Source organism: Sinocyclocheilus grahami, unplaced genomic scaffold (genome assembly GCF_001515645.1).
Source record: "Sinocyclocheilus grahami isolate Dianchi unplaced genomic scaffold, SAMN03320097.WGS_v1.1 scaffold988.1, whole genome shotgun sequence".
NCBI lineage: Eukaryota > Metazoa > Chordata > Actinopteri > Cypriniformes > Cyprinidae > Sinocyclocheilus > Sinocyclocheilus grahami.
Window position 1 is genome coordinate 51,945 of NW_015506167.1, and position 14,156 is coordinate 66,100.

General features: G+C 37.7%; 2 protein-coding genes across 2 annotated transcripts in view; both read left to right on the forward strand.

Annotated features, from left to right (window-relative positions):
* The window catches only part of LOC107565213 (collagen alpha-1(XXI) chain-like), a 46,165-nt gene extending 39,426 nt beyond the window's left edge, over positions 1-6,739 (forward strand). Inside the window, exons 23-28 of the mRNA XM_016250433.1 lie at positions 1,829-1,861; positions 2,701-2,847; positions 3,159-3,213; positions 4,346-4,537; positions 4,636-4,713; positions 6,295-6,739. Coding sequence (XP_016105919.1) covers positions 1,829-1,861; positions 2,701-2,847; positions 3,159-3,213; positions 4,346-4,537; positions 4,636-4,713; positions 6,295-6,485 — 696 coding nt within the window. The 3' untranslated portion in view covers positions 6,486-6,739. The remainder of the gene's footprint in view (positions 1-1,828; positions 1,862-2,700; positions 2,848-3,158; positions 3,214-4,345; positions 4,538-4,635; positions 4,714-6,294) is intronic.
* A 991-nt stretch (positions 6,740-7,730) lies between these two features.
* Positions 7,731-9,064, forward strand: LOC107565217 (C-C chemokine receptor type 1-like). Its single transcript, XM_016250437.1, has 2 exons — positions 7,731-7,888; positions 7,958-9,064. The coding sequence occupies exon 2, from the start codon at positions 7,974-7,976 to the stop codon at positions 8,967-8,969; it is 996 nt and encodes a 331-aa protein (XP_016105923.1). The 5' UTR covers positions 7,731-7,888; positions 7,958-7,973; the 3' UTR covers positions 8,970-9,064.
* Positions 9,065-14,156: the final 5,092 nt, after the last annotated feature.

Below are 14,156 nucleotides of genomic sequence, written 5' to 3' on the forward strand. Positions count from 1 at the left end.
CTGCCGCTCCGCCTCGGCGGAAGCGGGGCCAGCACCGTGAGGAACGCTGGTGAAGGCTCCCTCCTCAAAGAGAGCCTTCCGGGAGCGAAGCAAACGCAGTGGCAACTGCTCACAATGCGGACAGTCAGCCCTCTCGAGAGCCGACGCCGCGTGCTCCGCTCCCAAGCAGATCCCACACAAACTGTGTGTAACCCCGCTCGTGATGTAGCGTGGGCAGGGAGGAACACACAGTCTGTAACGCGATCTACTTTCGCCCTTTTTTGTCTTTTGCTTAGACATTTATTTTCTTTCTCTGCTGGAGCTTATTTTGGATGCTTGTGCACTTTTTTTGGACAGACAACAATAAATAAGACTCACAGAACATAAATCGTGACCGACACACACAGAGAGCTTCGCTGAATGACAGAAAGCTAGCGCCGGCGGCACCTCACGTGCTTTTAAAGCTTCCTGGTCATGACGTCACCCGCCGCGCACGTCTCGCCCATCGTTCGACTGATTACACATAAGATTCAGAGCTTGGTATCGCTGAAGGCGTTCCCCTAGCGTTTTCCGACGCAGCTCGAGTTCCCGAAGGGGAACTCCTGATTTCTGTGAAAAAGCTCAGTAAATCCCCAGAAACCTTAGTCACAGACGCTTGTGTGAGATAAGAGTGTAGGTCTTTGTCAATCGCACGCTTGAGAAATCTTCAGATGGAATAAAGTCAGGTTTCTGAATTAAAAAGTCATTGGTCCATGTATATTTGCAAGCAGCGTTCATCAACATCACCCATACGCAAATATAATACACTGTATGGACATATTTCATCCTCTTGGGGCTTCACATCAATTTGTTTACCTTTGTTTATAGTTACTCTATGGACTACTATCTAAAAATATTAATTATGTTAACAAATTATAGATCTTTTGAAAGGTCGGAGGGTTTAGTATTAATTTACGGTCTCTGTTTGACGATATAAATGTTCCAGCAACTAATGTAGTGATTTGTGTCAAGAATAAAACGAAACTTCACATCTCTGTTATGAAACAGCAATTTCCATATATGAAATATTGTAATTTGTAGTAAAAACATATATGATACCTATTAGAAACGGGAATGATATTAACATATATATCTAGCCCATACAAATAAGTATGTTTGCGTAATGCATTTTTGGACACATGCATCTATATCCATCTATAAACCCATCAATGCATGTTGACATTATAGATGTAAATGTACAAGATGTATTTTATTATATATATACTGTATATGTATATATATACATATAAATTTTAATACTTTTTTTAATAAAATGTAATTTATAAATAAAATATATATTGTTGACATATAGTTGCTACATATAATACAATATAAAAAGCATCATATAGATATTATTAACATTATGTACACATGCAAATTTGACTACTGTACAGGCAAAGCCATTTAGGAAGGTATGTCTTTTTTAAATATATAACTGTTTATATAGCTTATATCTACAATCAGAGTAGTATTTATCTAGCACAAAGGATGCATACGAAATAACTCATGAGAAAAATCACCAAGGTTTTGTAACACTGTGCTTCTACTTGTTGAAAAAGTAGCTTCACTGCTTGCTCGTATGAACTCGTACACAGTATTGTAGTCTGAACCGTCCGACACTGAAATGTTTTCGTGACGCAAACACACGCCAGGGCTTGAGAATCATTTCGTGGGGTTTCCCTGGCTGTGGCTTTGAAGAGCTTTTCCTCCCGTCACCCGCTCAATACTGAGCCTGTCTGTGTGTTTAATAACAGATCTCGCTCTGATTTTATCATAAAAAGTTTCCTCTTTCTCGTTCCTCCTGAATCAGGGTGAAGTGGGACCCAGAGGCAGCAAAGGAGAGGTTTGCAAAATTACACGACTCACTCACCTTTAAACAAATCCTGCCTATTTACACAAGCAACACGATGGTCTCCGCCTCCTGAAGGAGGTAACATGGGACAGCAGAGCACTTCTCAGCGCTTTGAAGCGTTTATATTTGACAGCTTGACGGTTATACTAAGCTGGTTTCAGCGTGCTGTCAGAGCAAACCGGCAAACTGCATGCCGTGGAAACTAGAGGAGATTTCCTGTGTATATTTATTATTTTGTGTTTATATATTCCTTTAAAAGAATATATATTTTCCCTCTAGAGAAATTGAACATGTTTATTAAATATTTCTGTACTGTATGTTTGCTCCACACTAGAGCTGCACGAGTTGTTCAGAATGTCATATTGTGATTATTTTGGCAAATATTGTGATTTGCGATTTAATCTTTGATATGAAAAACATTTAACATTTCATATTGCTGCTCAACAACATTATTTATTTTTCAGTCTACCTGAATATGGTGGCATGCTATCAGGGTTGTTATTGTCGACTATTTTTGTTTAATTGAAATAGTTGAAAAATGTAAATTTAATTGAAAATTTCAAAAGTTGCCTTGGAAAAAATCAGCAAATGCATATCATAAGCAAACCAAAAATAAGCAAGCATGCTTGGAGTATGTATAGTACACTACAGAACAGAGCAGCATGCTATGCATTTAAATGATACGCTCGTTTAATATGCAGCCTTTTCACAGTTCAGTAATCACGCAAGGCCACATCTTGTGCAGCTCAACGCTGCTTTTAAATCCAACAGTCTCACTTGCATGAAGAATACACATCCAAGTATACAGTAGGCTGTATTTAATCTACTAGAAAGGTACGCCGGGTGAGACTGGGGTCAAAGGTCGTGACGGGCAGAAGGGAGACATGGGACACACGGGTGTAGTCGGGCCGCGTGGATTCCCCGGTCAGGACGGTTTGCCAGGGCTTCCCGGCGCTCCGGGCTTTCCAGGGAAGCCTGTGAGTATTCTTACATTTCTCACAACTACACTACTGCAATTAAAAGTTTTGTTATTGCCACCAGGTTTTTCCTTTCGCAAGAAATAAACACATTGTATACAAAGTACGGCATGGGCTGGGGCAATGTCAGGACGCATCATTTCAGCTGATTCATGAAAGAAACCACAAGGCCTTAAGTCAAGACTGTGTAATTGAGTCTCTTTTTTATGTTTCTTCCTGTATTATCCGTGAAGACTTATAATTTCTTTGAAAGCTGTATGTGTTTTTCATGTAGCGACGCCATCTAATGAGTGACTCAATATGTGTTTCAGGGTAAGCCTCCCTCAGAGGAGTACTTAATACAACTCTGTGGGGACATTTTGAGAAGTGAGTATCCGACCTTGTTCAAGGTCATTATTCTCTCGAGAACAAAGAGCCCAAGGAGCTTTTCCTTTTCCCTTTTTTAATACGAACAAGCCTGATACGTAAACGAGCTGAATGAGACGCAGATTCACTCTCTGACAGCAGGAGGCGCTTCTGGAACAGCAGCGATACAGCGTTTCCTTGGTTACCGCTGTAAACAAAGCAGCTGCTGTGGTTTTAAATGCTACATTAATATGCATTATATATGGAGGTAAGATGAAAAGAAAATACCATCGAAACTTTCCTGAAGACAGTCAGTGCCCCTCAAAGATACATTCATAGAAACCCCCAATTCAGTATTTAGGATTTTCTTCCAATATTCTGCGCATGTTGAAGTGAGTTTGCTGCGCCTGCTACAGTATTTTCTCCTCTTTGCGTTCGTCTTCAGCACCTAAAGAATTAGCTGTGTGTTATTAATAGTTCTAAAAGTTCTCTAACTATGCAGTTAACAGGGATCCCTCTCAATTCACGAAGCTGTCCACGTTGCTTAGCCACGTGTACCGGTATGCTGTTTTATTAACATGTATACCGTGTGGATAGATTCACTTTTATCTGTTTTGGATAAAACCAAACACTGAAAGTGTCGCAAAACTTGCAAGAATCAACATATCATTTTGTAGAAATGTTGCACTGGCACGTTTTTCGAATGACCCTAGATTTAAAAAGTATTTTACTATCAACTTTTCTGTTGCCTGTCCACCATCGTGGATTTATTTTTACTTCACTTGACTCTTGGAACACAGCACCATTAGTCATGCTTCTGTTTTTGTGCTACAAAACAGTCTCATGAGTTTCCTTATGACCATTTTCTTCCCATTTCCCAACTCTTAGAATTAAATTGGACATGTTTTGGCATTGCATCATTGACATGTAAATGTGGTGGTATAACAGACAACAGAGAGTCTGTTGCTTCACCAGATGACTGACATTTTAGTGCAATAAGATGCATATGAAAATAGACAGTGTAAATGTCGATAGGGTGTGTTTTTTTTTTTTTTTTTAGAATGAAAGTCAAGTAAATTTAGCTTTCTCATCATATGACCCCTTGTGCATCTAGTGCTGTTCAGTGATCTCCACTGTAATGCATCTCTATCAGATCAGCTGCCGCAGCTCCTGCAGATGATGAGCCCTCAGCGCTGTGAACACTGTGAGACCATTAAAGGACCCCCGGGACCCCCTGGATCTCCAGGGCCTAAAGGGTCCAGCGGGCCCCAGGGCTATCCCGGCAGACATGGCACTCAGGGCTACCCAGGACCGCCGGGCATCCAAGGACCTCCCGGAGTCAAAGGTAACAGATGCGTCTGGCTGTAACACTTCCAGATTATGTAAAAGGGTTTGGCTTTGGGTTTGTATTTTAATTGCATAACATGTTTGGCACTCTTTTAGGGGACACAGGCCCACAGGGGTTTAAGGGGAATAAAGGGGAGAGCAGACCAGGATACCCAGGGCCTCCTGGAGACACAGGTACAGTGACATTACTACATTTTTAACCCCCACAACGCATTCAGGTCCATTTCTACCCAGAATAAAAAAATATGTAGTTTTTAGTAAGGGAACGAAACTTTGCAATATGGTTTAAGACCCTCAAAATTCACATCATTCATTCATTTGTCAGATTTTTTACAATTATTTTTAAAGAGGTATTACCATTTAAACAAAAAAGTTACATTTTGTGTTCGGGTCATGTTGGACCTAACAAAATTATTTATAAGGTTATGTTAGTGTCCAAAAAAAAAGTATAAAATATATTTTGCATTTTCCCCATATCTCACACACTATTGGGACTGAATTTGGTTGATAAGCATGAATATGTACCCCTATTGACCAACCATTGCAGCATTCATCTGAAAGTAAAGGTTTATGGAAGAAAAAATATTTATTTAGCTTGAAGTAACATTTATGTTGTTTTGTTAGAAATACATATGTAGGTTTTATAAATTTGATCTGTTTTTGAGCAACCAAGAGATATTAATTAAAATGAATACACACACACACACACACACACACACACAGGCGCTCACACACACAGGAGACCAAAATTAGAGAACAATCTAATTTCACTTTGCAATATGGTTTAAGACCCTCAAAATTCACATCATTCATTCATTTGTCAGATTTTTTACAATTATTTTTAAAGAGGTATTACCATTTAAACAAAAAAGTTAAATTTTGTGTTCGGGTCATGTTGGACCTAAAAAAATTATTCATAAGGTTATGTTAGTGTCCAAAAAAAAAGTATAAAATATATTTTGCATTTTCCCCATATCTCACACACTATTGGGACTGAATTTGGTTGATAAGCATGAATATGTACCCCTATTGACCAACCATTGCAGCATTCATCTGAAAGTAAAGGTTTATGGAAGAAAAAATGTTTATTTAGCTTGAAGTAACATTTATGTTGTTTTGTTAGAAATACATATGTAGGTTTTATAAATTTGATCTGTTTTTGAGCAACCAAGAGATATTAATTAAAATGAATACACACACACACACACACACACACACACACAGGAGATCAAAATTAGAGAACAATCTAATTTCTGAAATACTGTTATTCTTCATCGCTCAAAATTTGAAGGAATATTAGCTGTAGGTAAACAACTGTTCCACTAACATGTATGACTAAATAACAAGGCATTTCAACAAAAAACATTATTTTCAGTGATCAAACTTAGAGAACAGCAACCACTGACACACAAAAGAAGATTACAACTAAAATTTTAAATGCAGTAATTACATGGTAATAACATGGTCACATTCAAAATGTTTGGACATTCACTCATAAATTAGAAGTTACAATATCAGAAACCAGATCAAGTACATTGTTTCAGATGAAACATTTCACATTATGACTTTTATAAAAGTCTTTGGGTCCAAACAGACCCAGCATGTGAAAATAGTATATAGATACTGAATGCATTATGAGGGTTAATGTAATAATGTCTGATTCATCATGTGACAGAAGTATATGGCACACATACGCAGCGATTGGGGAGGACTCTTGTGTAACTGTCAGATTGTGTGTTCCCTCAACACCAACAGGGATCCAGGGTCCTCGCGGCAGTGATGGCGTTGGTATTCCGGGTCCTCCGGGAATCCCGGGTAAATCCGGGGCTCCGGGCATCCCGGGGAAGCAAGGTCCTCCAGGGCCGGCCGGCGTGTGCGACATGTCCATCTGCTACCAATCCTATGACCTCAGGGATGAGCGCTACAGCAAAGGGCCCGGTTTCTAACACACGCGCTTGAGCGAACACATGGGCTCAGCTCTCGGACTGCCAGAAGCGCCGCAGAGAATCCAGAGGAATTTACTGACATGGCTTTAGACATTATCTGTGCATTGTTCCGGTGCAATGAAACATCAGGGGCCTGTAGATGAATGACGGCCATTAGAGTGACATTTAATGACATGAAACCTGCCTTTTGATGCACAAAGAGTTGGTGCGTAAACACCATTTACACAATAGTACGTACATAAGATAATTTGCAAAACAATACTGCAAGTATATTAATGTGGATAGATGTCAATGTCATAAACATTAACATTTATTGTCATTACTTATGAATATTAATTATAAGGTAAATGGCTATTTTGTTCCTAAACAAGGAACTTTTTTGCAACAAGATATGAGATGCAATATTAAAAGCATTAGCTCGTTTGTGGTTTGGTATTAATGAAGATTAAGAATAAGTGGCTTTATTACTTCAGGGACAGATATTAAAAATAAAGGGGATAAGCTTATGTTTGCGTTTGGCAAAAATATGTTTTTAATCTTGATTTCAACAATACTTGACTTTTTAAGACACAACAGCCATCATATTTTCATATTTAATTGAATTACTAACTGCTTTAAATTGTTGGCTAGGTTGATTTCATAAATAGCAATTGTTGTTTTATATTATTTACATATTTGTGTACATTTTTATTCTTTGCACTGCCTGAAGGGAAGGTAAATTCACACTAACCTCATTGAATATTAAATAATAGGAACACAAACCATTATAAAACAAAACTATTCAATTCCGTGTGTGTTCAGGAACTCATAAGGGATTTACTTCATCTCTTTTGGCAGTAAAGTATTTAAGCTGTGTAAGGTATGAGATACACATTTGAGAGATGTAATTATTTTAAATATTGTTTTTGTGAGTCCATACAAAGTGCTCGTTACATACGTATTTTCTTCCAGTGAAATCTTGAATAAACTGATATCTCAATTTTCTCTTCTATAATCTTTTTCTCTCTAACATTCAAGTCTAATCTGTTGTTTTATTCACTCACTGTATTTTCATATAAAATAACTTGAAACTGTAACTTAGTCAGAACTTAGTGATGCGATCTCATTAAACTTTACATTTTTAAATGATGCAAATCTAATTTGCTTAGAATGACTTTGTTCAAATAAAAGGTAATGGACACTTTGTGATTGGTCTGTGGTTGCTTGACAGTGATGACGCATGTGTTCAAGGTTTCAAATGCATGTCGAGTCTTGAGAAAATTCTGACGTCACATAAAAAGGAAGTAGAGGAGGATTTCAAGATATGATTCAGATTTGTGCAGCTGTAGACAGACACACATGCACACAAACTCCTGCAGTTTCTATTAATGAACCGGCCAGTCGAGCTGTGAACAGTGCTGTGGGTAAGTCTACAATCTCTACTGACTTACTTATCCAGCCTTTCATTTTAATAAGCTCCTTCAATCCTGCAGGTCGTTGGTAGCCACCATGATGGAAACGCCTAACACAACGCCAGACGTTTATGAAGACTATTCGCTGATGACCGGCAGAACCGTTCAGTGCAACACCATCGCCATCAACAACTTCTGCCAACATTTTCTTCCACCCTTCTACTACGTCATCTTCATCGCCAGCGTACTGGGCAATGGAGTGGTTCTGCTCGTCCTCTACAAGTTCGAAAAGCTCAACACGGTCACAAATATATTCCTCATGAACCTGGTGGCCTCCAACCTCATCTTCACCCTCACGCTCCCGTTTCAAGCCGTTCATCATTCGGACCAGTGGATCTTCGGAGAAGCTCTGTGTAAGCTGGTGACCGGCGCAGACTATCTGGGCTTCTACAGCTCCATCCTCTTCCTCACCCTCATGACGTTCGACCGCTATCTGGCCGTGGTGCATTGCGTTGTCGCCAACAAACGACGCAGAAGCTGCTACGCTGTCGTGCTGTCTGCAGTCGTCTGGATCATTAGCGTCCTCGCCAGCCTCCAACCCTTCATCCATTTCACTGTTGAAGAGTATCCGATGGAAGGACTGGTGTGCGAAGACTCCAGCGATGCTCAGTGGAGAGTCTTCAGTCTCTATAAGCAGCTTGTGTTGTTTTTTATCCTGCCGCTGACTGTATTCGTCTACTGCTACTTCAGGATAACGCTGACCGTCCTGGCCATGCGGATGGTAGGCAAACATCGCACCGTGTGGCTCATTTTCATCATCGTCCTGATGTTTTTCGCATTCTGGAGCCCGTATAACATCATCATGATGATCAATGAGAATCAGGATCCTAGACAGTGTAATAGCAGCCTTCTGTACGCACAGTACGTCACTAGTAACATCGCTCGCTTGTATTTCTGCATTAACCCTGTGCTTTACACCTTTCTGGGAAGGAAGTTTCAGAATCATGTGCGAGGCGTGTTAGTGAGCCAGGTCCCGTGTTTATCAGACCGGATCAGTGTCAGCGCAAGTAGCAGAACTTTAGCTAAAGACTGAATGATTACAGTGAAGCGTTGTGCTTTCATTAACAGTCACGCTTTTATTCTACATGTCTTTATAGAAAAAGTGCAATGAACTTGGTTGATGTATATACACAGTACAATAAACTGGTGTGATTTCAGAGAGATTTGTGTTTCTCACTGATTTACTGATTAGTTTATATATATATATATATATATATAAATATATATAAATGTATTTTATTTCAACATGTTGCCAAGGAAACATTTCTTATTGTCCTTTAGTTTATCTTGATGTACTAAAATAAGTAAAACTGCAATTAAAATTAAGAAAATGTAAAAAAAAAAAACACAACAAAATTACTAAAACTTTAAAATGAAAATGAAAATGAAACATTAATAAAAAACTATATTATATAGTATCTCAGTGATATTAACCACTGGTGTGATTCATAAAGAAGTAATTTGAACAGTATTAAAATGTGTATGTATTAAGTAAATGAAAAAAAGCAATATATCAACATTATAAAATGCACTAAACATTACATTACACCATTAAAATATCTGTATTATTTTTTATATATCCCATCTGTATTATTTTCTCATGTCAAAACCAGCATTTAAATAACTATTTTCGGTTTATATTAAAAGCACCAAAAAAACAGATTAATTTTATGGCAGGTGTTAAACGAAAACCAGTTTGTCCAGATCCTCCCCACTTAGTGGGAGAGCGACAGCATGCTGGGAACGCAGTGGAAAGCAGAAGACTGGGTGAGTCACTGTTAATGACACATAGTCATGTTCTGTATGAGGAGTCTTCGCTGGGAATCAGTGGAGGGTGGGGAAAAATTAGCCTGCTTTTTCCAGAAAAACAATATATATTTCATTCCAAAAACAAGTTGACTGAAGTTTGCACATTGTATTTGTATTCCATTGTCCTTTCTTTCATTTTTAATTTTAATTTATTTATGATTTATTTATTTAAAAAAAAGAAAGAAAAAAAAAGATGTTTAACTTTTTATTTATTTGTTTTTGTTCTGTTTATCTTTCATTTTTATTATTCTTTATATATTTATTGTTTTGTATTCTGGTTGTGTATGTAATTTATTGCTATGACTGTATCCCCTGTGAATGTTATATCTTCAATAAAGAAAACATTTTAAAATAAGGAATCACTAGCAGAAACTCAAAAAAAAAAAAAAGCCACTGCACAAAACAAATCCCAGACAGGTCCGTCACTTTTTTGGGTCCCCTTGAAACATTTCCGTTGTGGTCCGTGCTATTTGCAGCGCGTTTCTTCATTTGCATGTGTTGTGAGGATTTGCAGCGTGTGTGTTGTCAAACTGATGAAGATGTTTTCTTAATTTGCTGGTGTTTTTTCAATTTGCATGTGTTTTCTTAAGTTGCAGCGTTGAGCTCTCTCGGCCAAAATGCAGAGTCATGCATAACCAAAGCGCACAGACTAACTATTTACATTAGTAATCAGAAGTCAAAGTTTTGTAGATTTCCAATACAGCACAGTATGTATCATGAAACGACCAACAAACCAAAGTGATTCTTCCAGCCATCGTTTGCATTGCTCCAAACGTCAATATCAAAAGAGAAATTCATGAAAAAAATGATAAAACGAGCAGTCTAATGTTCCCCTGGTGTGTTCTATTTTTAATTTAATACAACCAACAAATTGAGCTCCTTTACTCTAAATTTATGTTGAATTTGCCTTAATTATGGGATTATGGCAGCGTGTACCTTGTCGTTTACGGTGGCCTCTGGCACAGCGATTGCCAGTGTTTCTTAAACTCTCTCTCACGCTTGGCTCTTGATTTGGATGGCTTTCCCTCTGAGCTATTTTTGATTGAGGATTTTTTTTAAAAAGATTGGGTTCTTGACTTTTAAACATGACTGTGAAATAAGCATGCACCTTGGGGTTTAAAAGCAATTTCTCTGTCAGCGGCGTATACAGCAATTCATGCACGAGTCTGCGTGTATCTGCCTCATCGCCAGCCTGAACCCTTCTCATCCTCCTCCAACCTTTACAGGTGCATCTGCCCAACATTTCTCACCTGCAGAGAGCAAAGTATTCTTTGTTCGAAGTGTTTCATTTTTCCCATGATCATTTTTTCCAGCGCCCAAAAATAGCAGGTTTGACACAGACTTGGGTTTGGTATCTCAGCTCCACACCATATCATCTTTCTGCTTCCTCGTTTCAGATTCTCATGTGATTTGGCAGTTGTGTGATTAAGTTTTTTGCACAAAAGAGGTCTCAAAATGATGTAAAAATGGTTTGCGGTGTCATCCAGCAACACTGATGCCCTCAAGAAGCAAAGCAAGCAGCATGTTAAATGTACTTTCTATAGCTATAACAGAAAATTAGGCAGAATTACATGCAATAACCATAAACCAAACCCTAATCCTAATCCTATAGGAAGGACATTTTGTTAATTAATATTACTCAGTACTGAAATAATTATAATATATGACATTATCTGTGTCCCTGCAGCACAAAAGCAGTGTTGAGTCGCTGGGGGATATTTGTAGCAATAGCCAACAATACATTGTATGGGTCACAATTATACATTTCTCTTTTATGCCAAAAATCTAATTCAAGATGATGATGAATCAACGTTTTTTAAAGGAATCAGCTGAATTAATTGATAACGAAGACCATCACTTGACGTCACCTACTGGCATAACAATGTAACTTGCACAAATGGTCACTGACAAACAACTAATAGCCACACAAACTGACAGTTTGTCTGGAGCAAACAAACACAGACGTTGTTTTAAAATCAAACAGTTTACTATATTTTAATAATACACCGCAACATTCAAAATGTCCTCCTTAATCTAAAAAAAGAACATCTATTCATGCAATAAATGCAACAAACAGCCTGTTTAATTCTGAGAAAGGGTGCAAAGTGGTCATGATCTCTTAACCTACAAGTGAACATCTGAAATGATAAAAAAAATTATGATACAATCGCTTTAAAGAAGACAACTGTATATTAAACCCCAACACGTTCTTCATGGATTTATATGAGGCCCACATAATGTACCGTCACACTCGTTCTTACACAAGATATGCTGAAACATCTTCTGTAACAGCACATTTAGCACTAAAAATCCAGTTCTATCCTCCAAAGACAAACCCCCTTCCCTCGTTTCTCCCGCGGCATGTTGATGGTGCAGCAGGCGCCCCACTGTGCTTTTGTCAGCCATCGTCTTGCCCTCTAGACACGAGCGTCTGGCTTTTCCCCAGGCTGTATGTTGTCAGTGCTAGCATACTGGTGGGGGCGAGAGACATGCTAGATCCTCAGGCAAAGCAATTATTGGCTGGTTTCATTGTTGAGTGCACTGCTGCTGGGGCCCCGAGAGACAGAAAGAGAGCGCAAGACAACTCCTCGCAAAAAAAGTTTTCTACAAATTGGCCACCAGCTGCCTTCCAGTCTCATGTAGATTCCCTCAGTAGTGCAAACAGAGCCGACTAAATTAGAACAAGCTTCCAATCTACAGGCCTAGAATGAAAATAAAAGCGAAAAGAGGAGAAAATGCACCACTCATTCATTCACTTTTTTTTTCTGCCTCGGCATTCACCAATGCATTTAATCAAGCAGGACTCTTATAAATGTTCAGCGTCATCAAAACCAAGCTGTGCATTAATAATGGAGTTGTAAACACATGCATTGTCATGTCTTCATCAGTCCCTCAGCAGGGATGTTCGTTTCCACATGGTCCTACAGTGCATCTGATAATGCAAACATCATTAAGACAGTTTGTGAGTGAAATCATTTACTTTATTTCGACATTCTACTAACTGTAAGCATCTTTGCAACTACATGACAACTAACTCTCATTAGAGCATTTGTAGACTGTTAGGTGAGGCTATAAGTTGCCGTACTTGCACAGTTACTTATAGTCAGTAGAATGTCTGTTGAGCGACCATCAAAATAAAGCTAGTAGATACAGTACTAAGCAGACAGGCGACTAATACTCTAATGACTGCTGGTTGACATGTAGTTGCAAAGTTATTTACAGGTAGTTGAATGTCTAAAGTGGACTGTCAAAATAAAGTGTTACCAACATTTTCAATTAAATATCGAATTGTATCTTCCACCTTCTGATTGGTTGTGAGAATTTCTGTTAAAGACCTGGGAAGCCATGCAATAGACAATGATATATTACACATAATTTGATGTTTACAGCTGTGTTGCGCTTTGATTTTTGGTCTGTCAGTTCCTCTGATTTGCTCAGGAATATAGACTTAACTCTTCCAACTAAATTATTCTGAAACATATTACTTATATTTGTGTGCAGGCATAAGCAATGAGTTATTTATTTAACAAATAAATATTGGCCCAACAGTCACCCAAACAACAACAATTTACCCATCCAAATTTTGATTTAGAATTTCATAAAGCACCTTGCTGATTTGTGAATTTTAAGGCACATTTGCATTTACTTGAAACTAATATATATATATATTAATATATTTTACATTTTGTTATTTATTTATGCATTTATTATTTTATTTACAAATATTTAATATATCATTTTATTTTTTATGTATTTATTTATATATTTTTGAGGGTTCTTGAGGGAACCGCAGGGGGGGTTCATGAGTTAAAGTAATTTTGCATGAACAATGTAAAATTAAAATACCCAAATAACAGGGATTTAAATGTAACAATCTAAATCTTGAGTTGGAACTTTGTTAAAGTATGAATTTAAAGGCACATGTGCATTTCCTGTTTACTTGAGTTTTCTTTCTAATACTTTTTACATATTTTACTTTTCATTATTTGCTGTAACTTGCTGGTCAATGTTACATTGTTTTAATTGTGCTTTATAAATAAACAAACAAAGTTTTTTGGACTTTCATTTGTTATTATTACTATTATTATTATTATTAAGCTGCAGGGGGGTTGTGAGTCGAGGAAAAGCTAATGATTGGTCATAAAAATGTACAATTCAATTTTATTTTATTGCATGTCATGTAACCATAAACTGACAGCAGAGAACCGCGAACATGTGATTGTGTGGTTGAATTAATTAAATATTAACTTCTTAGTGGAATCTTTGAAGGGCAAGAACATATTTTAGAGTTCGGCTGACAAAAAAGTTTGGGAATCCATGTTTTATGAAAGTGTAATAAATTGTTCCACCTCTGACATCACAAAAACCTCTTACTTTTCAAACCCTACCTTAGCAACATCCCTGCTTACTG

Excerpts from the sequence above, each read along its gene's own strand:
- LOC107565217 (XM_016250437.1), top strand. The coding sequence starts at position 7,974 with ATGATGGAAACGCCTAACACAACGCCAGACGTTTATGAAGACTATTCG.